This window comes from Chelon labrosus (assembly GCF_963514085.1).
Source record: "Chelon labrosus genome assembly, chromosome: 6".
Taxonomy (NCBI): domain Eukaryota; kingdom Metazoa; phylum Chordata; class Actinopteri; order Mugiliformes; family Mugilidae; genus Chelon; species Chelon labrosus.
The window spans coordinates 19,214,336-19,241,689 of NC_140342.1; the positions used below are offsets into that span (position 1 = coordinate 19,214,336).

The 27,354-nt window shown below is 41.8% G+C and overlaps 1 protein-coding gene across 3 annotated transcripts; it reads right to left on the reverse strand.

The window, feature by feature from the left end:
• Positions 1 to 374: 374 nt before the first annotated feature.
• On the reverse strand, positions 375 to 27,354 carry LOC311489541 (myosin IXb). Of its 3 annotated transcripts, none has more exons than XM_084546665.1 (41): positions 26,797 to 27,353; positions 25,761 to 26,579; positions 20,961 to 21,055; positions 20,701 to 20,763; positions 20,402 to 20,501; positions 19,092 to 19,192; positions 17,393 to 17,516; positions 17,070 to 17,159; positions 16,543 to 16,659; positions 16,160 to 16,294; positions 15,758 to 15,879; positions 14,546 to 14,687; positions 14,015 to 14,204; positions 13,436 to 13,499; positions 13,226 to 13,318; positions 13,066 to 13,105; positions 12,827 to 12,949; positions 11,334 to 11,414; positions 11,127 to 11,237; positions 10,870 to 10,992; positions 10,372 to 10,521; positions 9,886 to 10,025; positions 8,626 to 8,964; positions 8,373 to 8,454; positions 7,939 to 8,136; positions 6,907 to 7,007; positions 6,740 to 6,813; positions 6,153 to 6,349; positions 5,283 to 5,390; positions 4,997 to 5,167; positions 4,884 to 4,916; positions 4,679 to 4,790; positions 4,509 to 4,582; positions 4,209 to 4,401; positions 3,535 to 3,663; positions 3,088 to 3,193; positions 2,880 to 3,011; positions 2,644 to 2,767; positions 2,000 to 2,091; positions 1,784 to 1,908; positions 375 to 1,408 (listed from the first exon to the last, which is right to left on the reverse strand). In XM_084546665.1, exons 2-41 carry the CDS (start codon positions 26,517 to 26,519, stop codon positions 1,116 to 1,118), a joined length of 5,646 nt encoding a protein of 1,881 aa, XP_084402791.1. In that variant the 5' UTR covers positions 26,520 to 26,579; positions 26,797 to 27,353; the 3' UTR covers positions 375 to 1,115. The 3 variants fall into 3 exon arrangements, with proteins under 3 accessions (XP_084402791.1, XP_084402792.1, XP_084402793.1); XM_084546667.1 differs by having other exon boundaries at positions 1,270 to 1,408; positions 1,772 to 1,908; positions 26,797 to 27,354; XM_084546666.1 differs by lacking the exon at positions 7,939 to 8,136.

Below are 27,354 nucleotides of genomic sequence, written 5' to 3' on the forward strand. Positions count from 1 at the left end.
TGGTAACCGAAAGAGGGTCAGTGGCGGTTGAGGCGCATTGATGCACGTGGGGAAAGAATGCTTGTCCGTGCAGTTGAAACCAACAGACAAGCTACTGTAGCCCAAACTGCTGATGAGTTAGTGCTCGTTCTGACAGAAAACATCACAGTTGGTTTTGTATGGGGCTGTTTAGCTGCAGACCAGTCAGGGTTCCCATGTTCACCTCTGTCCACTGCTGGAAGCCCCTACAATGAGCGCATGAACATCAGTAGTGGACAGAGCACATGTTAGATCCATGGCGGCTCCACCTCACAACTTGCTGGACTTAAAGGATCTGCTGCTAGATACGGCAGCACAACTTTAGAGGTCTAGTGCAGTCCACGTTGCGACAGGTCTTGAAAATTGGTTGTTTATTTCAGTTCGGGACATGAGTCAGACTTGGAAGATGTTCACCAATTTGCATTATTCCCACAACAGACATGCAAATAAAAAAAAACTGAATGCATCAACAGATGTTGACTTGGTGGCGTGAACTAAGATAGTCAGTCAAGGCAAATAAAAGGCAGCAATTCCTGTATACTGAATCAATGACCAGTCACAGTTGTGTATATATATATCACAAGAAAATGGAAGAAAACACAAGACTAATGGTTTCTGAAGGTGCACTCAACGTCAGCCCAAACATCCAAATCTGTACAATGGTGAAACACTCTATATACAATATTATGATATATTTTCATTCCACAAACACAATAAACTCCCATTACTACCACAACAGTCGAGCTCACAGTATCAATCATTACTAAAAGAGACAGCTGTATACTTGATTGCTTCTCGTCATGTTGTGCCGTTTTCTTCTACAGAACTCGTCTCACAATATTTGCGCTTTGTAAAAATGTGTACTGTACAATTCTGACATGTTAAAAAAATCACAGACTGATATAATGATGAGTAGTCTCTCCAGACCTGATATAAAATCCCTGAAGGAGGTCAGCATTATTTCCCATTATATACACATATAAATTCTCAAAGCACTTTGTTTCCATAGCAGCATGGACAAATGGCAAAGTCTATAAAACAAAGTGCAATTATTATTTTTTTTGCTTCTATTAACACAAACTTGGGAATATTCAAAATCATTGCAAATTGTCTTGCTCTTCTTCGTTGTCCTCATCGATGTATGGGATGTCCAGGTCGTCATAGCTCCCGTTCAAAGTCTTCCTGTTGACCTGAGGCTTGTTGGCTGGGGAGGGGGGGTCCTGGCTGGGCAGGAAGCACATGGACAGGGCAACATCTGTCTGTTGTCCTGATGTGAGCTCTCTCTGCTCATTGTCTGACTGAGCCATGAGACTTCTGACTCTCGGCACAAGGTCTGGAGGTTTACGCGGGCACTCGGGTTTCTGGGTTTTCATCTGCATGGTCACCTTTCCTTGAAACAGAAACATCAGAAAAAAAAATAAACATTCTGGTATGACCTTGGTAGGACAACAAAGAACCAGTGCAGACCTGCGCAAGAGCTTCAAATGAAGCTGTGGTGGATAGTTTAGTGTGGTTGGAAAAGGCTATTTGGTATGATGTGTCCTCCAGTGTTGTCCAAAAGTGTTTGTCAATATCAAGATCTGTTCACATGCTCAGATTCTCTCTCCCCAAGGCCATGCAAAGACAAAAAAACGTACCAATGAGCAGCAAATGTTTCTGTCGTAAGGAGTCCAAATGACCTCCAAACTTTGACAGCATCAACTTTATTAGCAAGTTGTCTTCTTAAGCCCAGATGACGGTTGAAGTGCCATACCTCCTTACTGACCTTCCGAATCCACGCTGCCCAGTCGTTCATCTAGGCTCTCGGAGCTCATCGATGACGAGGAGTCCAGGTTCTCATTGTCAGAGTTCTCCTGCTCCAGGTCAGGCAGCCCTAACGCCAGGTTCGTCCTGTAAATGACAGCGTGAGATGTTACTACTCATCTGAGCTCAAAAGCACTCGCAAAGTTAGCTTAGCTGTAATTAAACCATTTCAACTCACTTTTCTTGCTTGATGGACTTAATTCTCTCTATGAGCGTCATCTCTTCATCAGGATCTATTTGCTGCGGAGGCTCTGAAGGCTTTTCAACGACCTGTGCACCGACCAGAAAAAGGGTTAGCAGTCTATTTGTCATTTAGAAGCAAAAACGGTTACGGCGTTTTTGCCTTCTTGCAGATATCTTGAGGAGTCTCTGACCTTTCTTCGCACTATCAAATAGTTTTGAGCAACATTTAATGAGCGGTTCAAGGATGCTGATGTATGTGATGTGACACACTCCAGCCAGTGGTTTGAATACACACGATACCAATACTCAATGTAAACGTCACTTTCATGTTATGGACACCGTTACAATGAGGATTAAACAATGCTTGGTGTATACATATCCCATATGTGAATGCATAACACAGTCTGAATATACAATAAGTAACTGATACTAACTGATAAAAGAGGCAAACAATCAGGAAGGTTTCGACAAGAGTGTTCAATACATGTTTCCGTGTGTGAGTAAACATTTCCTCTTTGTTGTGGTCTGGGCTGTCTTGATGCTATATGTATCTTTGTAATCCTCCAGCCACACAGACGCCGTTTGACCCTGGTGTTGTTTCATGTTCCGTCTTCCTTTGTCCCTCTAGCGAGCTCTTACCGTGTTTTGTCTCTTCAGTTTGAGCTGATTGACAGCCAGGGCCTCTGCATATTCCAGCTCCTGGATATTTTGCATTTTCTCTCTGTAGCGCCTGAACTGCTCAGAGATCAGGATCTCCACACAGCTGCAAACAACACAGTCAACAGTCCCGTCTTTAGAAATACGTACAATGTCTAACAAAGGCACACAGAAGGTGATGGTGCAGAGATACAGCAGTGTGCAGCGCGAGCACTCACAGCGTAGTCTTGGACACGTCCTTCATACCGAGGAACGGGTCATCGGCGTCGGGTGAACGCAGGATGCAGGGGGCAAACACAATGGCAAGGGAACTCGGCGTCATCTTATTGTGCTCTTCCTCCTTCGCAACTCTAAAAGACACACAGGTCGATAATCTCAGCAAACGTTTATTATACAAAGAAAGAAAAAATTAAAAGATCCACCTACCTGACAAGGTGGAAGATAATCCGCTCTAAAGTGTTGTAATTAGCAGGAGGAAGTTCATCAACCTTTTGGTATACAGCCCTTATTCTTTCAGATTTCTCTGGTAGCTCTGGGGGTGAAGAAACACGGAGATCAATCAATTTTAAATATCAAGTATAGTATAATTTTACATTTGAAACTAAAGAAGCAGAAGCAGATTTCAGAAAATCACACAGTAGCAACTATTACACATTAAAACACACACAACTCCATCTAATTTGTCATCTAAAATAACCCCCACTGGCATCAGGCAAGAGGCGGGTTACACCCTGGACAGGTCGCCAGTCTATCTCAAGGCTTGTTCATCAAAATCATTTAGCTCAATCAACAGAAATACAAGTATGCAACGCAAAACAACAATCTACGCACTAAAAATTAAAATACTATCAATACTCAGGAACATCTACTCACCCACTGCGTGCAGAAAGTCATTGTAGAGGGAAAAGGTCATGAGGGGGTCGGGCAGCTCTCTGAGCCAGCGTTTAACGAGACCTGTGACGGTATGGATGGGGTAGTTCTCTAAACATGCGTCCTCAGGATCTGAAGGTGAAACAGAACACACAGAAGGAAAATTAAGTTTATTTTGTTAGTATTTGAAAACATATTTTAGTCTGTACAGTTATATGACACAAGATTTGGCAATACAATTAGATTTTCTATCTATCTATACTTACTAAAGACATAAAATAATGTAATTTTCTCCAAACTTAGCGCTATCCTAGCTCCTCAAAGTTTGGGGTTTAGGTGAGGTGTCCCAAGAGAAGGAGTTCAAGCAGCAAAATAGAGTGAGATATGGACAGGTGGAAGTACGGGGTATTAGCAGTGATACAGGTAGGACAAGACCATTGATGTGAAGAGGAGCCTGAGTTCTAAGTTCATCTATGGTTCAACACTTCCAAAGCTGACAAACTAGTGACCGAAAGAACGGCACCTTGGATACAAAAATTTGTTTCCTTTGTGGTTTCGTCACCGCAACTCAACTTTGGATAAACGGACAAAAATTGTTGAATGCATGGATGTTAGCAGTCCTCCCTCCCACCTATTGTGCATTTCAAGTGTCAGCTGGAGTGCAAAGAATTTCTTACTCGTCTGCAGAAGCTGGTGGAGCTCCCTCGCCCGACAGGCTGAGCCCGACTTGCGGTAAATCCCCTCAGTGTAGAGGCCGTTTAGCTCCACGTGCATCAGCAACAACTCCACCACTTTGGGCACGGGGTTGGCTTGACTGGTGAGGACACACACCTGGACCCCAAAGTGAAGGGAGCCCGGCACACTGTCATCCTATCACATGGAAAGACAAGAGGAACACACAGGAAGAGATGTAAAGAGTCTTTAGACATCGAGTGATTTTAGAGGAAAATATTTGATTTAAACACGTCAGCTCTTACCATCCTGGCACAACGCGTCGAGCAGTCTGTGATGATTTTGTTTAGGCATTTCTTGTGGCATATCAACTGGCAAGCTAACACGAAAGAAAGGGTTCAATTTGATATATCTCACTTCTTATAAAGGCATTTAAAGTAATACATTTTGTGGTCTTGCAGCTCTTTGAACTCACCACTGCACTTGTAGGCTTTCTCCATTCCCCAGATGTAGGAGCCACACAAGTCACACGACTGCATAATGTTCACCTGGTACGTGCTGAACAGGTGATCCAGAGGACTATCAAACTGGAGACGCAAGAAGTACAGAAACACACAGGGATTATTATTTAGTTACGTTCAAAACGGAATAAACTTAATGGATAAAAATCTTCAACTTACACATTTATCCTTTTTCCTCTTCTTCTTTGTATTCTGAGAAAAAAACAGAAGTGAGATACATGACCGAGTCTTGTAACTTATATTCTCAGATCGACTGAAAGTATTGAATTTACCTTGACTGGATCAGACTCCACTCGTTTTATTTCCCCCCTGATGAAGCCGTCCAACACAGACTGGAAGAGATTGACCACCAGAGAGACTTCTGTTTTCTCCTTGGGTCCAGCAAGTGAGTTCACTTTGTTATGGTAGCCCTTCATCAGATCTTTATAGCCAATATTAGGCTTCTGTTGGTCACAAAGCGCCCAAAAGAAGTACAGTTATACATTTTTTTTTAATTTAAAAAGAAGGAAAAATGAATATCATGTTCCTCTTCTACATGAAGATTTAAAATTTACTGACCTGGACAGAGTACATGCCTTTAATGGTCTCTCTGAACTCCATGGTGGCTGTGAGGAAAATGCTCTCTGTTCGCGACAACTCTTTTACTCTCGATCGCAGCTCATTCACCTGATGACAAAGGTGAGTAAACTTAAGAACAAGTGGAACCTTTTCGGGGGCATTTTTGTCTTAGGGGAGGGGAGAAAGAAGGGAGAACGAATATGACATGAAACAACAGGCCCCTACCACTGAGCCCCAAGAAAACTGGAATAATATCTAATTATTTGTTCTGTAAAACTTCAATGACTTCTTTTCAAAAATGCTTAAAAATCCATCGGTTTTAATACAAGCTGAACACCTCCTTTAACCCTTTATATGGCACTCATTGAAATACGTGTGAATTCAGGCACTTGTCAACATATGCATAGGCCACTATTTCTTCATGGTACCTAATAAAGCAGTTATGCTCAGCGTTCATGCAGAGGTGGACCTTGACCTGAGCATGTTGCCTTGATGTTTACCGATTGGTCGAGTGAAAACCACATGCTTCTAAACCTCACTGAGAGGCACAGCAATTTAAAAGCTGTGTGGAGGTTACCAAATATGGTTCCTCGCCCCATAAAGGGTTAACTGTTTCAAATTAGCTTTTACAATCAGTGGAAACCCTCCAATGCTCAACAGTGCTGTTATTGTGAAAGACTTGCCGGCAGACAACTATGTGCTACAACCACTCTAGGGGCGTAAAGGACCCTGGCCCGTATGTTTGAATTTAATTGAAGGATTATATTTGATAAACTACGCCATACTAACATGTAAATGATAAATTAGTATAATAAATTATTTATTTATCGATCTCATTTTGACCTGAAACGTAATTCGTGTCGATCTCACCTGATTGCCCAGGAACTCGTCCAGGTTTCGTAGCTCCTTGGAGTCGGTGATCTCCCGGTCCAGAGATGCGTCACACTGCAGCGCCCGAGTGGCCCGGCTGATTCGGATGGTGGGGTTACGATCGACCCTCCCGCCGCTTGAATTTCGCTGGTGGTAAGGATGTGGATTGTATCTGGACAAGGTGACTGCTGGTAGCACTGTGATAGATCATTATTACTATTAGTCACATGTGAAGATGACATGTGAATAAGAAGGTTAAACATTTACTAGTACAGATATAGACTCTAAACACTATCTTCAAAAAATAGGGATGTTTTGTAAAATATCTTTTTATCATGTCACTTTTAAGATATTGCTTGTTGATGAGCAAACAGTCTCCAGATGGCAGCAAAGAGAAGAGGTCTGTTAACCAGACCAAAAAGCAATGACATCATATTCCTCTTTCCTCCACAACTTGTTACAAAATATTTGTTATAACATCTGGCGTTTACAACCTACAATCTGCCCTAAAAAGTTTCATTAACTAAATTATTAGTATTAAATCATATACACTGGAATATGTGTATATGATTTAAACTCTCGGTTACCATTTTTTTCCACTGGAGAGTCACCAGTGTTTTTGGTGGCCCGCTTCTTCAGGAATTTACCAAGAAACCAATTCCTGTGAGAAAGAAGGCAACACGTGTAAATTTCATATCAAAAACATTCAATTCTAAATCGTTTTTTAATGAATTAACTGAGTGATGGCTTTTACCTCTCTGGGGTTGTGAGAGGTGACTGGTCCTGTTGTCCCAAGTCCTCATTGGAGGTCCTGGGTGGAAGGCTGTACCTTGAGCCATCCGGCTCTGATGGTTTCTGCAGTTAAAAACACAAATATTCTGCAAGTTAAACCACTAAACTTGCAGACAAGAAACCCTGGAAACCAAAGATGTTCTGATACCCCCAGGTGACAGAGTTAGTCCTCTTTCCCCACCGGCCGCGCCTGCACCTGTAGCTTCCAAAAGGATTCCCACAGCACCTCCACCACCAAACCGCACCCCATGAACATGATTAAATAGCACCACAGTAACGACAGTCCGTCACCATTATTACTCGTCATGCAAAGTCTCCTGCCACCAGCTAAACCTTGACCTGTTTTTCCTTGAATTAGTTTGTGTTACTCCTACATTATTAAATATATTATTTGTGCTAACACATGTTAGTACGATTTAATTGCCAAATTCAAGGTTAAAAAAAATCAGATTTCACAGGTTTATACATTCATGAATAGATTCGACTGGCTCTGTAGAGATTAATTAACAATATACCAGTAATAATTACATTATTTGAAGAGCTACAATAATACATTTTTGCCATAACCTGGACTCCATGTCACTAAGGTCAGTTGTGTATAATTATTAGCCGTAATAAATCAAAAATAACATAATAACATTAGTGGTTATAATGAGTGTAAATGAGGTATAATTGAAGACACAGTGATAACATTTTTACACATTGACAGTCCCATTTTCTGAGTCTGCCCTGTACATGCTGACCTCCTGCACATTTGTGTGACGAGACAAATAAAAATAAAAAAAGGGGGTGAGAAATCAGCTTCGGAAATGCGCTTTAATATTTCCTTTGTGTGTGAAAGCAACAGCTCATGTTCATGTCCGGGGCTGCATAGCACAAATGAGAAGTCCCAGAACAATGCAACCTATCCAATCAGTCCATTTGGGACATACACATGCGAGGCGTGCATGCAAAGGAGAGTTGTGGTCAGTTGAAATATCCCTCCGGTCAGTACCTTGACCTGGGATTTGAGGGCCCGGACATCCACGCTACTGGCTGAGCTCTTCATGCCGGGCACAAGGGGGCTGATGGGAGGCAGCGGAAAGCTCCAGTACTCGCTCTCCTTGGAGCCAGCAAAGTTTATCACCAACCCACTGCGGGCGTAGGCTAAACGCCGCTTGCGTCTGTTCGGCTTGCGGAAACGCACCCTGACCTAATCGGGCCAGGAAAAATGATGAGGCACAGACTGGGAGGCCTCCTCTGACTAATGCGTAAGGAGCCTTCATGCACATGTTTGTCAGCCTAGCAGAGGTTTACAGTACACACAACTACAGCAGTTTGAGACACCAACATTTATGCTGTACAGGACACTGACGACAACTCTATGAGAAGAAAAATTAAAGATGGAATCTGCTTTGGATAATGTAATAACACAAGGACAAGTGTTACCTTATTGACAGAAGTTGAGCTATCAGATCCTGAAGAGCTATTCCTGGACAGTTCATCAGCAGACATTGACTTCCCTTTAAGGCTGGAAGAAATAAAAGCAAAGCCCTTACTAGGACTATTGTGGGACTTAGATAAAACACTTTCATTGAGAAGTAGACACAAAAACAGAAACATACATTTAAATTGTTGAAACATAAAACTGGCAGAGCTAATTGTTGTGGCCGATGATGAACCTAGAAGCAGCAGCACTTACTGAAACTCCTCTTTCCTGTATCTTCTGCGTATTTCAGGACTTGATTCATCAGTCGGTTCACCTTCGCTCTGTCTTTCCTTCCACCTCACAGCCTTCTCCTTGATGTCTCCATCTTTGTAGCGCTGAAGCGTGCTGCCCATAGAGGGGCTGCCGGAGTGAAAGTCAATGCCAACTTTAGGGCCTATAGGGAGGGAGAGGGGCCTGTTGAGGGGCGGAGGGGACCCTCGGCCTTCTCGTTTCTCCTTGCTCCTGTCCCTCGGTGTTGTCGAGTCAGGCTGCTGGCTCCTGTTGGGGCTCAACTCCACGTTCTTCTGCCTCCTCAAATCTTTCTTTGTCAAGCTGTTATGGCATAGATATTACATCAGACTGGTATCAAGGCTGAGACCATCTCTACAGCGTACAAGCTAATATTTGTGTTTATCTGTATGAAATCTGGTTTTACCTGATATGCAAAGAATTACATAATAGTCTTAGCTCCTGCTTAAAACCAGAGACAATATTGCCCCGTTGCAGCTTATCACAAATATAGCATTTGTATAGCATTTATATATTTAATCATACTCAATATAAAATTAAAAAATCTACAAGAAAATTGAATTCTACAACGCAATGCCAATTAATTAAAAACATATAAATACAGCTTCTTGTAAGCAACAAACACATCAAATGATTGACTTTTTATAAGCACCGTGTCCTGCTAAATCTTCTCTCTTTCATTCACGTGTGCTTAAAACAGTTATTGGCTCATAAAGCTGTATTTGAATGTTATTCTACTTGCCCCTGAACACAACACTCACTGCCAGATGGTCAGGCCTAATGCCATTAAGAGCATTAAAACACACCATCAAATTAAAGAGGGGCTTGAAATCCATCGGTGTAATGTGCAATGGTTCAGTAAAGGCCCTTTACAGGTTTGATATTAACGCTGCCATAACTTGCAGGTTTAAATAGTTTAACATTTCTGTAGCTTTAAATGGTTGTTTCAAAGATAAATAATGTGTTTATTGGATTAACATTCATTTGACTTATGTAAAGACAGCAACCTTGCAAGCTGCACGTACACGTGTTAACAACTGAGATCCTATATTTATTCTTTAAATGACAGTGAATATCTCCTGGAGCCTACACTCACTTCTATTCGTGTAGGTTTACTTGCACATTTTCTTAAAAAGGTTTAAGATTCCTAAAATGCACATTCAAAAAAATACAAGAGCTGGTTCTCCTACAATAGAAGCAGTGTAGTTACGGTAGCATGTGTACCTGTCTCGTCCAGGGCGGCCTTTCGTCTCCCCTTCATTCTCCTCATGTTCGTTCTCTGGTAATATCAGGGAACTCCTCCAGGCCGTCTGGATCACCGTAGCAGCTCGGTTTTGTTTTTCGTAAAACTCACGCCAGCTCCTCTGAAACAGCAAAAATGCTCTTTATGCAGCTTTATTCTCTTCTCATGCTCCTTATTTGTTCTTGGACTTTGGACACATTTCTTATTTTTGCCGGGGCAATGAGCGGGCAAGCCAAAGGCGCTGAGAGCCTGAGGCATGAGCGCCCAACAAATTACACTCAGTATGACGTTTCAGCGAGTGAAGAAATTTTCCCTCGTGAGGTGTGTGTGAATGTGTAGTCCACGACTTTATCACACATTTAGGCAGTGCATTGATGTGTGATTGTGTGGGTGAACTGGAAATGTCACACTATCAACCACAGCTCTGCTTTATTATTCAGCAGTCACTATAATGAAATAAACTTTACCTGTATGAGCATCGTGGCGTCTTTCTTTTGCAGAAAGTGCATCCTTATCAGAGAAGACCGGAACCAGCGCTGCAGAGTGATGATGTGGCGCATGACTACTTTGTTTAGAGTGTCTTGAAGAAGTTGCCGTTCCTTTTCTTTAAGGAAAACCTGAGCAGATGGAAAGGAGAGCATGAGTCAGGATGAAAGCTCATTTACACAGTTCATTCTTTATTACACCGTAGTACTTGCGTTACTGCTTTTGTGGCTTTTAGGTGTTTTTATTACTTTATATAAATGGTGGAAATCTACAATGTGTTATTGTTAAGTGACAGCGTCCTCTGATTAATGACAACTCTCTCCCGTGGTAGATAATATAAACATTTACCCAAGGAGGCATTTTAATGTTAACAGAATTCCTGCACGTCATCTGGTCGACAGTTTAATCCAACAACTAACAATAGAGACATGGGTACAGGATGTGGGAACTGATACTGATATAGTGATATGGGGATTAACCTTGGTCCTTCCTATTTGGTAGGTGGTCTTATCCAGTTTCATCCTCTCAAAAAGTTTGGTTATGTGCTCTGGAGTTGCCGTGGTTCCTTCTGGAAGCAACATCCTGAACTTCTCAACGAATTCCTGTCGCCAAGAGGAAAACCATGTCAGAAAGTTCAGATTAAACAGATCTTAATGAGAAGCACAGGATTTAGTTTAGTTGTCACTGTTAACTGGAGTATATTAATATACAGATATGTTATTTAAGGAGTCTCCACCTTAAATGTGTATTTGGCGCTGTAGCCAGACTTCTGGATGTGAATCATTTGCAGTATGCCCGTGTTCTTGATTTGCTGCAGTACAAGTTCATCATCAAAGGTCAGCTCCTTCTGTAAAAGCAACAAGAAAACCATTCCCAAACTGAGTTATTAAGTCAAACATGTCAGACTAAATTTACCAGCATGATGCTACACAGATGACATTACCTTTTCAGCATTGGCACGAACGCAGAAAATGAAGAACGGCTCAGATTTTTCAACTGTCTGCATCAGGGCTTTAAGGGATGCCTGTGGGATACATGAGCGCAGCGCAAATCATTAAAATATATAAGTAAAGATATTATTAATATTATTCTTTATCCACAAAATGAAGAGTTACACAGGTAGTAAACATGTTCAAGATCAATATGGTTACACAACAAATACTTTAATCTCATATGAGCACTGAGCATAAAGAGTGGGATAGATATTTTAACAAACTAGACTAGGACTAAAGTCACTACCAGCAAAAGCTTAAATATCAACTGAAGACAAATAAGAAAATAGAAAGAAATGAATGTGTGAAATTTAGATAAGCCTTCATATCTTTAAAATAACTAGTCAAATAACTGACAATGTTAAAATCTTTAAATATGCTGATGACACAATAGTTGTAGGACTGATCGGTAACAACTGCGAGTCAGACTACAGATCTGAGGTGGCAGCCTTAGAGGTATGGTGTAAGGGGAACAACCTATTTTTAAATGTCAACAAGACAAAGGAACTAATCATAGATTTCAGGAAAAATAGGTTAGTTCACTCCCCTCTGATCATCGATGACCAGGCAGTGGAGAGAGTGTCCAGTTTTAAATTCCTTGGCACCACCATATGTCAGTCCCTAAAGTGGGAGGTCAACACCAACCTCATCATAAGCAAAGCCCACCAGAGGCATCCACTTTCTGCGCCGGCTTAGGAAGTTTGGGGTAGCTAGGGATGCAATGCTCCAATTTTACAGAGCTACAGTGGAAAGTGTGCTAGCCTTTTCCATTACTGTCTGGTACGGTAACACCACCTCTTCAGAGAGGAAGCAGTTGGAGAAGGTGGTGCGTTCTGCATCCAAAATCATTGGACATGCAATCCCATCTGTAGCTTCTATCTACGCCACTCGGGCCAGCCATAAAGCCCGGAAAGTACTGGATGACCCCTCCCACCCTGCCAGGTACCTCTTCAAACTACTGCCCTCTGGTAGGAGAGTTCAAAGCCTTAGGGGTAAAACATCCCGTTTCTGTAATAGTACCTACCCTGCCACTATTAGGCTCCTTAATGCTCCTAAATGACCTCTTTTAAATGCACTTTACTGAACTGCATAAGCCACTTTATTGGGAAGTTGAAATACCACAAGTTTTAAATTTTACAGCTTTTTATTGGTTTGAATGATTGTCTATGTGATTGTTTTTATGTACTGTATGTTCTGTGTATGTATGTATTGCCTTTTTAACTGGAATGGCACCAAGACAAATTCCAATCAACTGTGTTGATATGGCAATAAAATTATTATTGATTGATTGATTTTACTGTCTTTACATCAGCTGGTAAAAATAAGCGTCAAACACAAAGCCAGTAATTCATTTTTTTAGAACGACGTTACAATTTACCACATGTGGAGTTTGGTATCATGAAAGAGAACAACACAATTCAGCAAAGTTACACAGAAGACAAACCTGAAACTGAGCGCTAACTGTAGGGAGCTTGGTTCTCCAGTAAGGGTGGAAGATGGATTTGCTGGTTCGGTCGTGCTCCGTAAGACCAACAATATGTTGGAGTGAACGCAAATCCATGAGGTTCTGTTTGATGAAACATAATAAATCAAGGGCGCGAATGTGAGACACTCAAAAAGCAAAAAAAGAAGGTTTGGATGTGCAGATGTATGTTAAATAGATTCATCTCAAGATTACTTCACCTTTGGAATGAGCTGCTTCCGTCGGCTGCCTCTTTTTTTCCTGCAGAAAACACAGGAAAAAATAAATTGTCTCCATAAAACACAGCGCTCTGAAAACAGAAAGTTTAAAGCTGCACATTATAGCTATGTGCGTTTAACAAAGGACACAAGGCCCACTTACTTCCTCTGTTCAAAACTGGCAAAGATGTCCTCAAATACTTCAAGGGGATGTTCATCAGAGCGATCAAAGGAGAAATCCAGAGGAGAGCCCTCTCTGTAAAAATCAGAGAGGGGTTTTAATTGGATCCCATCAAGAGGGGTGTCTGATTCATTCTGCAGCACAAATATAACTCCAGCTGCTGCCATGAATGCAGTTGTGTACTTCATTTACCTGCCCATAGCGCTGCAGCTCAGTTTAATCTCTCTGAGGGACTTGCGGGAGCCTCGTTTTGTAGCTATTGGTGACAGTTCAGCAGGTTATTTGTTAATTATAATCAGAGCATATCTCAGATGAGTCATTCAGGAAACAAAAGGGTTTGCTACTCAACACACAAGAGCAACGGCCATCTCTTCAACGACACGTGTATAATCTTTTTAAAAGCTCGATAATAAGGGAGGGAGGGAGAACAATGATATAGCTGAGTGAAATTACATGGCTTAATGAACTGACTCAATACACGGATATCTTTTATTTTATAAATAACTTTTTGGTGCTTTTCCCAGTCCACTAGATGGTGCTAATTGGTTTTCTTTTTTCAAGTGAAGTCAGCAGAGGTGATGATCAAAACACAAGAACAGAAAACTCTGTCCATGTTCAAGTTAAATCTATGCATTGTTTTAAAAAGAAAGAAAAGGAGAAGATGGATATGATACATGTACGTGGAGTTTACCACTATCCTCTACACTACAAACACGAAGGCTCATCTCAAATGACTTCTAGATATGTCGTGTTAAGTAAAGAGGTACCTACCCATTTCCGCACGCTGGCGTCCCATTTTCTTAAATATCGTGAGGATGCGGATGGTCGCTCTGAGAACTCCCCATCTGAACAGTGCTTGGGGGCTGGATGCAACCAAGTGATGCAGGAACGAGCGCCTGCTGCTACGTAAGAGTGACACGACGTCAGGGCGCATGTGCTCTGTGTTTTTCTGTGTGAAACCCTGCAGAACAAAAAACAAATAAATAATATACCTGTATATTCATGCAACACTTATATGATTGAGAGGCTCTAGTTCCCCACAAACATTCAATTGCATTTACGCGTATTCACATTATGTATAAACCTTCCAATATGTTCCCAGTATTCTTGACAGGAATTAATCATTCACTTGGTTAGAGATTCTCCACGTTTTTTCCCACACTGGCTTATCTGTGAAGGCTACTGCCGACACCACAGCATGACACAGACTTTGAGCTGAATGATGGAAAGTACATTCACCAAATTTCGAATGTAGGAAGGAAATCTTTTGCAGATGTTCGCACTGTGGGAATTATACTCCACCTTGATGTGGTATTTAACTCTCCCAGCAAAGTGTCGGATGACAAAAGTCAGCTCTGTATTTAGAGAGGGTACAAAGAATGGGTTGTCCTGATGCTGGTCCTTTAACTTGTCCAACAGGGCTGCGTCTGTGGCCTGAGGGAGGCTAAAGACACAGATAAAGGGTCAGAACGTGATATTTGGGGACAAACATAAGACTGACATGAGTAAGAATAGATTATATATTCAACAGAAATGACTAAACATACTGACAAACTGTTAAAGGTAGGAAAGAAATGTTTATCATCTTTAACTGTTAGAAACCGATCACGGATAAAGTTATATTCTAATATTGCGTAAATCTCCCTTGTGCCTCCAAAACTCATGACTGACTCGTGACTCATCAGACAATGGACATGGGCCTTCTGAGGGTGTCCTGTGGTGTCTGGCAACAGGATGTTGCTAGTGGGGGCCTTTGGGTCCTATGGGTTGAGGGGAGGAGCCTCTGTGAATCATCCCACAGATACTCGATCAGTTTGGAATCTAGTGAATTTGGAGGCCAGGTCAACACCTTGTGCTGTTTTTCATGTTTTTTGAGTTTTTCCTTAACGGTTTTTGTGTGTGTGTCTGTGTCAGGCTGCATCCTGCTGGGGATGGCTGCTGCCATCAAGGAGTGTCATTGTTATGGGGTGGGGGTGCCTGGTCTGACCTAGATGGGTGCTACATCTACACGAATGAATGCCAGGTCCAAAAGTTTCCCAGCAGAACATTGTATTGTCACAAGGTGGTCAATGTTAGTTACTTCTCCTGTCAGTGGTCATAATGTTATATATAGTGTATATATGATGGCGCTCAGATATAAGAGTTGAGTTCCCTGTAAAACTAACCATATTGCATTAACCAGTATTAATTGAAGCCAGCTCAGACTGCAGTTTTTTCCTGAAGCAAATGATACAGAATAAGAAGTATTCATTTTAACTCTGCTTGTGGACACACATAAGCAGAAGCTGGTGTTTAATGATATTATAAAAATGTTTTCATAGGAGCAGCTACAACTGTTCTGAATATAATATACATGACCACACTATAGCATATTACTATTACTAAATGTGCATATAGCGCTTAGAAACGCTAAGGGAAGAGCTCCTTTTGAAAATGTAAACACATTCCTTTTGTTTGTGTGTACACAATTGCAACTTGATGACAGAAATCGTGTTGCAATCACTGTTCACCTACTTGCTCTCCTCATCCAGCAGGTCGAAGACGCCGACTGACTGCCTGCTGATCAGCTGAATGCAGCCACTGTTGTCAGTGAAGTCAATGTTTTGCCAGGCGATGCCCTGTGACGCGTACTCTTCCTGGAATTTATTTTTAACATAATCGTGTCAGTCAGAGAAGTAAGTCAGTTTGAGTCACGGATGCAGCAACAGATTAAGTAACAGGTAAACAGGTGAAGGTTGTGAGTAAGCAACAGAAAAACTGACACATGAAAAATAAAATAGCACAGCTCTTCTGTCTATAATGCTGCAAATTTAAACGAAGAAAATGTGAGATGAGTTTAAAGTTTTATCTGAGGCAAGAGTTAATCAATAATATAATGAAAATGAAAGATATATCCTGCTGTTTAAATACACCTACTTGCTCAAGCCTGAAGATGTTCTGGTTGATGTAACACTGCAGCTTCTCATTGGTGTAGTTGATGCACAGCTGCTCAAAACTGTTCATCTGGAGGTTCTCAAACCCAAACATATCCAGGATGCCAATGGACAAACACTAAAACACAGAACAGCAACGGGAACAATTCACAGGCTGCATGCTCGACACGTGACGGTAAAATCTGTATCAATGCTGCGCGCTACTACTGCCAAATAATGAAACAATGGTATGAAGCACATTTTATATCTTCAAAAATGTTCTTAAAAGCTCATGAAAGAGAGAAGAGTTGTCTTCTGAGGCTGTCATGGTCCTTCTTGCAGTTGTTTATTTAACACTGCAGCCCCGAAATGAATCCCGTGACTCACAGAGACGGACTCCTCCATGTCTCGCCTATTGAGCATGGCGTGGTTGATGTGAAGGACGACCCAGTCAAAGAGAGCGCTGTATAAAGATTTGGCCATGGAGTCCCGCATTGTGGTGGCCTAAAACAAACAAAAAAAAATAAAAAAAAAACACCAAACATTGCAAATTAAACTTTGACAGAAACTAAATCTCAAATTTAGTGTACAAACACAAGAAACACAACTGGCTAAATATTTTTTCATTCATTCATTTTGTCCTCTGGAGGGTGGCGGGGTTGCTGAAGCTTATGCCAGCTGTCATTGGGCGAGAGGCGGGGTACACCCTGGACAGCTCGCCAATCTATCGCAGGGCTAACACAGATAGACAGGCGACCATTCACACCTATGGCCAAATTAGAATCACCAATTAATCTAACAAGCATGTCTTTGGACGGTGGGAGGAAGACGGAGTCAGCTCAATATGTCCCCATGTAAAATATAATAATATGAGTTTAAGGGATACTGATTAAAGCCCTGTTATCACATTATACCTCTTGTAGTGTATACTGTGAAACCACAGTGGAGTTGGCAGTCACTAGTCTCCTCTTGGTCAAAGCCACCACCAGCAGTTCCCTTTTCACCTAGAAATAAAAGGAAATACAGAGACAATTCTTCAATACAACACAAATTATTTATCTCAAAAAATATCAACTATACACTACTGTAAACATCCTCTGGTCACGGAGTAACAAATACAGTGTTTTCATGTCAACTGACACACCTCTAGAGATCAACAGATAATTTCTATTCAACATATTATAGTACAGCGGTGTTTGGTGGCACTGTATGTGTGATCGAACGTTTATGAATATACCTTCAACAGGTCGGACAGAGCAGTCAGAACTTCAGCAGGTCCGGCCTCCAGGACCTGAGTTTTCTCTGACAGTGTGAACGTCACATTTCCCAAGAGCAGGATGGCAGAGAGCATGGAAAATATGCTGCAGAGTGAAAATACGCACACAAAGACAAACACACGCAAACAGACTGCATTAAGTGGTTTTTAGGGGGGAAATTAACACACCTAGCAAGCAACCAAAATAGAGATGAGGATTAGACATCAGTCTGATAAATAAAATGAAAATGTTTTTGACTAATTTGGACATTTTTTTAACTGAACAAGAGGTTTAAGTATCTCTACAGTAGCTATGTGAGAAGGTGGTTTTTGGTCAGAGAAAGCAGTGGCCCTGATAAAAGCCACAAGCCAAAACATGTTGGTCTAATAAAGTTGTTCCATTTACTGGTGGAGTTGTGACCTTTCTATAATTTCCTCTCCTCCTCCGTGCACCGTGGTAGCAGGTGAATTCACGCCAGAAATACAACTTTTTCTACTGGGTCAGAGAAAGCTAAACAAATACAAACTTGCTCGGCTCAAGTTTAAATAAAGCAACAAACCTGACACTTTCACATACTGTATTTTGCATATACTCACTTTCAAAACAAATACATTCCAATGAAACAGTCCTGGCTTCATGGAGGACATAAACAAATTCAGCATTTGTTTAAAACAACAGAGAGCTGCTGATTGTGACTGTGTTTTCATTTTGGAGGCTGCGGTTTGTAAGACCGTTGAATATGTTGTGTTGCACTGACACATGTTTCTATTATTTTGATAAACCCATTTTAGTCAGTGGACTTGGCTAAGCACCAGAAACTCTGTTATGTTAAATTAAATCCAGTTTAACAGCACTACAAACTACATCCTCCAAAACGTTCATGCAGTTTGTTAACTCTTATCACGCTCTCACATGTCTCTTTTGGCGCCTCATTTACATCTCATCTTCTCTTCGTGCCATAGATAATGTGATAAAATGAGTCAACCAGCAAGGGCTAAACACTGCTGTGATGTTGTAAATATATGAGCGTTGCCTTCATGGACATCTAGGGGTGTAGTTCAAAGCAGTTACCATCAATCTAGCCTAAATGAGCGGCCCATGCAAAGTGCAAGAGCTAATGAGTTAGTCCAACCTACTGTAAACTTAAGATATGATAAAAAGATTGGTTTACTTTGACGTTATTCCTGTTATGTTTATTACCACGCTGAAGAGATTACAAGCTACGTTACTGGTGCTTTTAAGTGCACTCTGTGCCCTGAGGGTGTCAGGCGCTTACCAACACAGCTGCTGCATTTTTCCCCTGCTTGACTGGACAAGCTCTGACGTGCTACTGACACGAGTATAGAAAGCAGAAACTCTTCGACAGTTTTCAGTTGAATTACACACCGCTCGCCTACTGCACAGTGAAAAGAAGGTGGCTGGAAAATATTTCTGTAAATCTAAGCTTCCTCCACGCTCTGCGAAGAACCACTGAGGGAGAATTTAGGCAATAATTTACACCAGTAGTCTAAACCTTTCTCTGCAGGAAAGGAAACCAATTATTATTTGCAAACTTTTTCCAATCAGACACACATTTTTTTTAAACAGAAACTCCTCCTGTTAACATTTTCTCTCAATGTGTCTGGCTACACTGGTTAGTTTTACTCCAGTTGTGTTGCTCGTCATAACAACCATACATACTGTTTCTTGGTGGAGGCCAGGAAGCCAACCATCTCCATTGCTTGATGGAGCCTCTTGTACTCCTGCCCAAATTTCTCCTCATTGTCTAAATGGAGATCTTCCTGCAGAACAGGCAGAGAAGATACAAAGAGAGAGGTGACACATAAGTACAATCATTGAAGTTAAACAACGTTGTACTAGATTTTGAACAAACAATGCAAGTAATGATGGGTGGCATTCATTTAATAGGGTAGTTTCTGAATCCTTTTGTATAATCAGAGACATACAAACACATGGTTTAATCCGGTGATACTGGCTGTACGTCATGCTGCACGTGAATTTGTGCGTGCAAGAAATACATACATCATCAGGCTTGTTCCAGTGCAGCCCACAGATACTCGATCAGTTTGGGGTCTAGTGAATTTGGAGGCCAGGTCAACACCTTGTGCTGTTCTTCAGGTTTTTTTAAAATTGTTTCTAAACTATATTTTTGTGTGTGTGTCTGTGTCAGGCTGCGTCCTGCTGGGGATGTCTGCTGCCATCAAGGAGTGTCATTGCTATGGGGTGGGGGTGTCTGGTCTGGTCTGGTCTAGGTGGGTGCTACATGTCTAAGTAACATCTACATGAATGAATGCCAGGTCCAAATGTTTCCCAGCAGAACACTGAATTGTCACAAGATGTAATTTAGTTCTCCTGTCAGTGGTTTTAATGTTTTGCCGATCAGTGCTAACATCTTTTCCACGACCACGGGACGTGGTTTTTCAACATGGTCGTTTAAGAAATGAGAAGCCACTCGTTGCATCAGTTGGGATTCAGTAACTTGTTGCCAGTTGAAAGATAATGGCCCACGCAGTCATTATCCAATAGGAGGCTCGTACCTATTTGCCTAGTTAAATCCAGGTGGCGACATTTCTTTGGCCAGGCAATGTATAAAGCCACTGTGATATGAGGAAGAAGGCTGCTGATAGTGCAGGTGGTGCATGTTGCAAAGTCACAGCAAACGTTTCCATACATAAACAGGATGTGATGGGTAACACTGTCAGCATAAATACTGAGACCTTAATAAAGATGTGGTCTTAAATAGGTCACAATTCTTAACTTAATGTGGTTTTGCGGTTTTAAAGCAAGGTAGAGTGCAGTTTTACAGTTTTATGTTTAGTCATAGCTGACGTTTGACATGCTAGACTTTACTATTGAGCACGTCCAGGACCCTGTGGATCTGTTCAACTACAACAGTTATTTCCCCCCCAATTGATAACAGCAAATTACTGATCATGCCAGTTCTCCCGTTCCTCTATCACTGCTGCTGCAAAGTGTGTGGATCAAAGTACCTGCTTGAGGTAGAGATAATCCTGTGGCTTTAAGAGATGAAACTCCTCCTGCTCGTCTTTGGACGCACCCTTCAGCAGATAGTAAAAAACGTGGTAGTTCCTGCAGGTCAGAGGTCACATAGTACTCAGTGTTGTTTGCCTGCACTGGCGTTTATTAGATGTCAACATTCAATAGACAAACTGGTGAAATTGTGTGTAAGTGGAGTTGAATTTCCATGCCTAGATTCTTAATTATTTTTATGAGTTAGGAGCGTTACTGTGGGGATTTGAAAAGCCATCTGTTTGAGTCTTAATTATACCTCTCACTCTTATCTCGGGACACCAGGCGGCACTTTTCCAGCAGGTACTTCTCAATAACTGCCCTGCAAGATACACACAACAGGAGAATGTCAACACAACCTGTGAAGCCTTGGAATGGGCGTCCAATTATGACACTGGAAGAAAAATTAACTCATACACAAACTAAATATATCCACGCAGATAAACAGTTCACTGTGCTGCAGATTTACTAATAGCACAAGAGAAGGATGGCGAGGAAAACTAAAAGGTGACGCCTCACCCTCGGATGACGCCACTTTCCAAGTAGTTGAGCTGGATAAACTTCCCGAAGCGACTGGAGTTGTTGTTCTCTGCAGTCTTGGCGTTGCCGAAGGCCTGTTTAGAAATACGAGGAACATAGGTTTTGCCAAAATAAACAAGACAAATTAGTAAATGCAATACAATGGCATCCACACGCCGCTATTATGCAAATCGTTTTGGTTTGTGGATGTCAGGGGGCCTGTATCTGTCAGCAACCTTATGTCGCAACAAGCTGGTCAGATCATGAACTTGTTGTGTTGTAGATGCACATTCAGTTACTCCTATAATAGTCTCTTAATGTAAAAGCAGAGACGCAATACTTAATGTGCATTTTGTCTGCATTTATCAAAGCAGTTCAGCTTCAGGTGATCAGTGGTCACAATTCAACTACAACATCAGGATCGACTGCATCGGTGAATTTGTCTGAGTCAGTGTTTTAATCAGCAGTTTAAGGAGGAGACTATCACGCTTGATGACATGGCTATTAGTACAGAAATAAGTAGCTGAGGGAAGCTGTCTTTTGTCCATTTGCCAATAAAGCCTCTGAATAAACACAGTGAAGTTTTATTGGCACTTAGCACTGTTCCTTCTTGACTGGGTCTCTGTGCAGTGTCACATAAGTGGTAACCTTTTCAGCTCAAGCAAGGCTGAAAGACAGAAAAGTATTACAAGTTCTCAGTTTCTAAAACTCAAACTTTTTCTGTTTCGTGTTACTATAAATTAAATACGTTCGTGTTTCGACCGGGACTCGGGAAACACAAGCAACTTTCCCTTTGGTTCATGCAAAAACATGATACGCCTTCGTCTTCTAGCCTAAACAATAAACTGAAAAACAAAATCTAGAAAAAAACAGAAACTGGTCCTGATAAAGATAATTGTTTCTTGCAACCCTAGAGTAAAGGGTGAGATCACCACCGAGTCAAAGTCACTGTGGCATACACTGCACTTTTTATAGCACGCATTAGTTCCTGCTGCTGACTGAAGATCAGTTTCTACCTTCTGAGATTTTATCTTTCTGAGAGACAAAAGAAGAGTCCTAACTGAGCCCGTGTCAGCCTCTAAAAAGGTGTCCTACTTCATTCCATCGAGAGGGTCGTGTCCTGACAGGCCGGGGCAATGCCTGAGCAGACGCTAGACTTTACTGATCACACGTTGGCAGCTTTGAAACACAGGAATGTTCAGATCCAGCGAGCGTTTAAATTCCTTATCTATCAGATTTATACAAATAACCTGTACTTTTTTTTTTTCTTTTCAGAAATGAAAAACACGTGGAAGAGAAAAGCGCAGATGGCATGTGGCGTGAAGAGAGAAACAGGTGTTTGCCGGGACACAGAAACGTGAAGGTCATCACCACAGTTTAGCACACAAAGTTGTCAAAGAAGGAAATGCCAAAGCTAAAGGTACACAGGTTTGATGTTAGCCAAATGAGCTATGATATTACACTTCAAGACATTATAGAGAACAAACATTTGATTAAAGTATGAAAGTTTTATGTACCTATTTAGAAACCAAACGTCATAAACATTAGTGGTTATAGCCGGGGACACACTGTCAACAAAGGCCGACTGTGGCGTCACCTCACTTGAACACAGCAAAGACTTACAGCCTAAGACCAGCTGGAACTTATAGTACGTTCTGCATCTGTGTGACACGTCTATTGGGAAACTGGAGAAGCTACTACTATCTGGGAGTCTGGGAAAGCTGGGAAACCGTTTACAAACCGTTTCTCTTCTTGTGCGTTGGTTCGCTAAGAAAAAACAACCAATCAGAGAGATCTCTTTGACCGACACTGAACCTGAAGAAAAGGCAGCAACAAGGGTCCGACTACTGCCAACAGTGTCCAAGCTACAGACGCTCACCGACAGCCCGCCACCAGAAAAGTCGGCCTTAAGGATGCCCAGTTTTATTTTTGTGTGTATTATACGACTGGAACTTAAATGTCTTCACGTTTTTCATAGAATTCAGACTAAACAAGTTTCAAGTTTGACGAGATCACCGAGGAGTTCATGGCTGACTGATGTCTATTACTCACATCTTCCAGTGACTCTTTCATTGACTTACTATGGTGTTTTCAATTCACGTGTGTGGATAATATGTGTACGGACCTGTTTACTACTGGTTTGAATGGGAGTATTGTAGGTCAACTTTGAAGTTCAACCCCACTGACGTAGAAATAGGTTAAATAAATAATACCATAATTAAGAAGAAAAAGGCAACACTAATGTACAGTTCTTGCATATCCTGGAAACCTTTACGACTTGTTGGGTTAAGATCATGCGATAGTTCCTGACTTTGCAATAAATAATTGATTAAAGTGGGATTCTGAATACTGAAAAAGATTCGGGCCAAACAATAAAAAAAAAGTAGTAGAGAATGGTTTCAAATATTAAACTGAAAAGAATCCACTTTCCCTGAATTAAACCCAGCTGAGCGAAAAGGGAGCAGAGAAAGAATGCCTTTGTAACAAAAGGGGCTTAAGCAGCGAGAGAGGGAGAGCGGAGCTGATTTATACTTTGTTGAGTAGCTTTGCCAGCAGACCTTGCTGAGCCTGTTCTGACACGTTCCTGTTTCTCTTCTCTCTCTCTCTCTCTCTCTCTCTCTAGCTGGTGTTCCCTCAAAGACAACGCCCTGCACATTCCCCCCGTTCAGCTTCCTGATCACCAACAACGAACAACACAAGCCGCCCCCACTGACAACCACTCACTCCGTCATTCAGTCAGTCACGACTGAATAATGGCACGGTCCCGTTACCTGCTGGATATTGGCCGCACACATTTTGTTTTTCTCTGATTTTAAAACCAAGCAACGCAGTTTTAATATCGCCATAATATCTTAATTAATTACTTTTTTTTGGGCAGTGAATATGAGTGTCTTCTCTTGATGTCAAGTGAGATAACATAGAAATTAAAAAAGGAAGTAAAAATGCATTTTCTTTTCTTGATTCCAGATAAAAAGGAACAAGTCATGACTCATGAACACAAAAGGAAATCCCACGTTGAGAAAAAAAATAAAAAAACCCAGAAGCAACAGATTAACAATGCTAGACTAATCCTTGTTATTATAGCAGTGATTTTTTTTTTCTTGCTATAAACACTTGGTGAACTGTATGGCCTCCTTTGGTTAAAATTGAAGCCAGCTGTTTTTCTTCAGGAGGATTGTTCCCCATTTTCAAAGTACTAAAAAAAAAAAAAAAAACCATCTTGTGCTAAATCTTTGTTTCCTTAAAAGCCTCAGGCCAGTAAGTTGAGTTAATAGGAAAACTAAAGCTGTAGCCAATTTTAAGAAGAAACTTGCTGGACTAGTTCAGAGAGGAAAGCAGAATCCATATTTAGTCACTGCCTAACGAAAGGGTGGCCCCAAGGGTTTTCGTGTCATAAGTAGCTGAGAGTAGAGTGGGCCGAGATCCTTTGTGTAAAAAGGTCAGTGGCTGTATTGATACAGAGATAAAGCACGAGCAAATTTGAAGAAGAATTCCACACCTACTTTCTGGTACACTACAGCAGCTTAAATCGATTTCAACGGTGCAAAGAGAAGAGCGGTGTGCAGAACTAATACCCCCAAAGTGTTAATCTGTTCTCTAAAGCAAAAAAAAACTTTCCCAAATAAAACAGAAAGTCTGATACGTTCCAAAGAGGCGGGAAATTTCTCTTAAAAAGAATTTGGCCTGGTTTCATGTCAGTTGTCACTCGAAACACATTGTGCGATTGTGTAACAGATGAGTGAAACAGAAAGCGAGGGGGGAAATGTGGGCAAACGCCTCCTCCTGTTACTTATAGACACTGCTACTGTAGCGCGCCGCCGCCGCTGATGCCGACAGCCACAGACACGAACTAACACATCAAAAGGGAGTGAATTCCCGGCCGACAGACTCTGGTGCTTCTTTGGTTTTAGTAAATGTGAGATCCAAACGCGGGAGGAAGTTCTGCGCACGAGGGAGTGGTTTCTTAGTTTGCAAATTTCTGTTTTTGCACAGAAGTGATTACCGTGACTTAAAAAAACAGGATATGAGAGGAGAATGTGCTGTTTCTAGTGGCTCTATGAACTACAGAGACACAAACATGTGTCTGGTGATCAGTGAACTCACACCAGCATGAGTGAAGATCCACCATTTTTGGTCCATGTCACTTTATGCAGACTGCAGTAGAAGGTGCTTTGCACTTATCAAGATAAGGACTGGTCGTGGCATCTAAACTGATGTGAGTTAGCTCTTGGCGGTGTCACAACTGGAAATACAGCAACGTTTTTTCAATTAAAAAAAAAAAAAGAAAGAAGGCTAAACCAGAATGCTTTCTTCATAGCAAGACTTGTGATTAGATCTGAGCAGCAGCAACCAAAAATAATTTCCCACGACAGGAAATTGGTAATTTGTCCGTTTGGTATCATATTTAATCTTTAGTCTGTTATTCAGACAAGAAAAAAAACTTCAGATTGTCTTCTCTGTACAATGGGCAGTGCAAGTACTCATGTTTTTTGCGGCAACTTTTTCTTTTATAAAAAAAATAGAGCAAAGACGGTTTTTGTTAAACTAGCATTAACTGTGCCGGCAATTATTTTAGAAACTCTAACATCAAACCTACTCTTGTCTGATTTGCAGATTTGTTGCAAAAAAACAAAACAAAAACCACAACGTTGTGAAATCTTCCATCTGTGTCAGAGGATTTCTCTGACATCTGTGTCACACTAACCCTCTGACACAGATCATATTGCCACACCAGGGTTCGCAGCGTGGACCGCTTACGCCAGGCTTTTGATGTGTGTGGTTTCACTTCTTGCCACCTACCTCTAACACCGGCCCGGCCCCGAGGATGGTCCGTTCCAGGCCGCTGGAGTACTTCTTCTGGCTGAGTGCGGTCAGGCAGTGGATGAGATAGCTGCTGCTCTCAGTCTTGCCTGAGCCACTTTCACCAGAGATCACAATGCACTGGTTGGCCTGCCTGTTCAGCATGGCGCGGAAGGCCACGTCGGCTATGGCGAATATATGAGGGCTCAGCTTGCCCAGTGGCTGGTTCTCGTACATCTTGACGTACTTGGGGTTGTAGTAAACAGGTAGGAACTTATTGGGATTGACAGCAATGAGGATGTTGCCGGCGTACGTGTAGATTTTGTGCTTGTAGAAGCGCTGGCGTAAAGCCTCCACGACACTTTCCTCTGTGACAGTGGACAGGTTACAGAGGTTATCATGGTCCTCTTTGCAGGTTCCTAACTGGTTCCCTCCCTTGTTAGTCTGCTGCAGAATGAAATAGTATCCGCGGCTCTGAGGGTGCCACTTCTGCGTCTCTGGGGGCCACAGCAGGACCCGCTCAAAGGGGCGGTCATCAGCCTCCAGCGGCCTCTCCTCGCCGCCGCTCTCCCTCACCTCCAGCAGGCAGTACGTCTGGCTGGAGTCCAGGCCCAGGGCGACAATGGTGTTATGGATGACCGCCTTCGCCGTGTCGCCTGCGCTGACCTGCTGGGGACAGTAGGCAGCGGTGTCCTGCCACAGCCTGGGGTAGATCTGCACAACGCGGGCTTCTCCATCCTTTCCATCTGTAGTGCTCATCCTGATACTCTGAGACGGGCTTCAGCATAACTCACTGCCCCAGCTCTCTGCCTGCACCCACTGTGGCAACACACAATCAAAAACATTGTAAAAGGCGTTAAAAATACAGCTTAATGTAAAAAGAAACCTCACCCGCCTTATCATGTTAATATCGAAACTACTTTATCAACTGTAATCCACATTTCCTGTCATTCCTAACTTAAATCCTGACATATAAACCCACTTAGGTGACAAATTATGAACATCCAGGACCAACATGTCAAAAAAAAAGTCTCACCTTTCAAGCAAACCCACTCAATTCATCTTTTAAAACCACAGAAGAAGAAGATCCCCCCACAGCTCCGGCCGCTAACGAACTCCAGTGACAAAGTTAAGGAATTAAAAAAAAAAAAAAAAAAAAAAAGTTTCTTCACCTGTGCGTCCCAAAAAAAGGTGAGCAAAGAAACTACTTACAGCGACTTTAAAAGAATGAAAAAGTGATTCAAAAACAGTTCGGCGTCGTCAACGCTCCGGGAAAATCACGGCTTCTTAGGAGAAATTGAAAGATTAACGTCTCCTCGTCGTGTCCTGATCGGAGAGTTAACGTTACTTCCTACATTTCTCCACACATCGACTACAACACACCCGTCGAAGACGCGGTGGAAATAAATGAATTGTTTCCCCTTCACTGACCCGCAGGAAAAAAAAATAAAAATGTGAGCGCTCTTCAGTCGCAGCAGGAGAGAAAACAAATGCAGAATATGGTAAGAGAAGAAGGTGACACTTTCGACACAACTGACGAGAAGTTAATAGAGAGTGAGCAGTTTAATTGACCTAATTTGTTGCTGCAGGTGAG

What these genes read in the sequence shown, in the direction of transcription:
- LOC311489541 (XM_084546665.1), bottom strand. Translation starts at nt 26,519, where the DNA reads ATGAGCACTACAGATGGAAAGGATGGAGAAGCCCGCGTTGTGCAGATC. An exon ending in CACAGTATACACTACAAGAG is followed by an intron (nt 16,660 to 17,069) that starts GTATAATGTGAT and finishes TGTTTGTTTTAG; the next exon opens with GCCACCACAATGCGGGACTC. An exon ending in AAGGCATGTACTCTGTCCAG is followed by an intron (nt 5,168 to 5,282) that starts GTCAGTAAATTT and finishes TGTGACCAACAG; the next exon opens with AAGCCTAATATTGGCTATAA.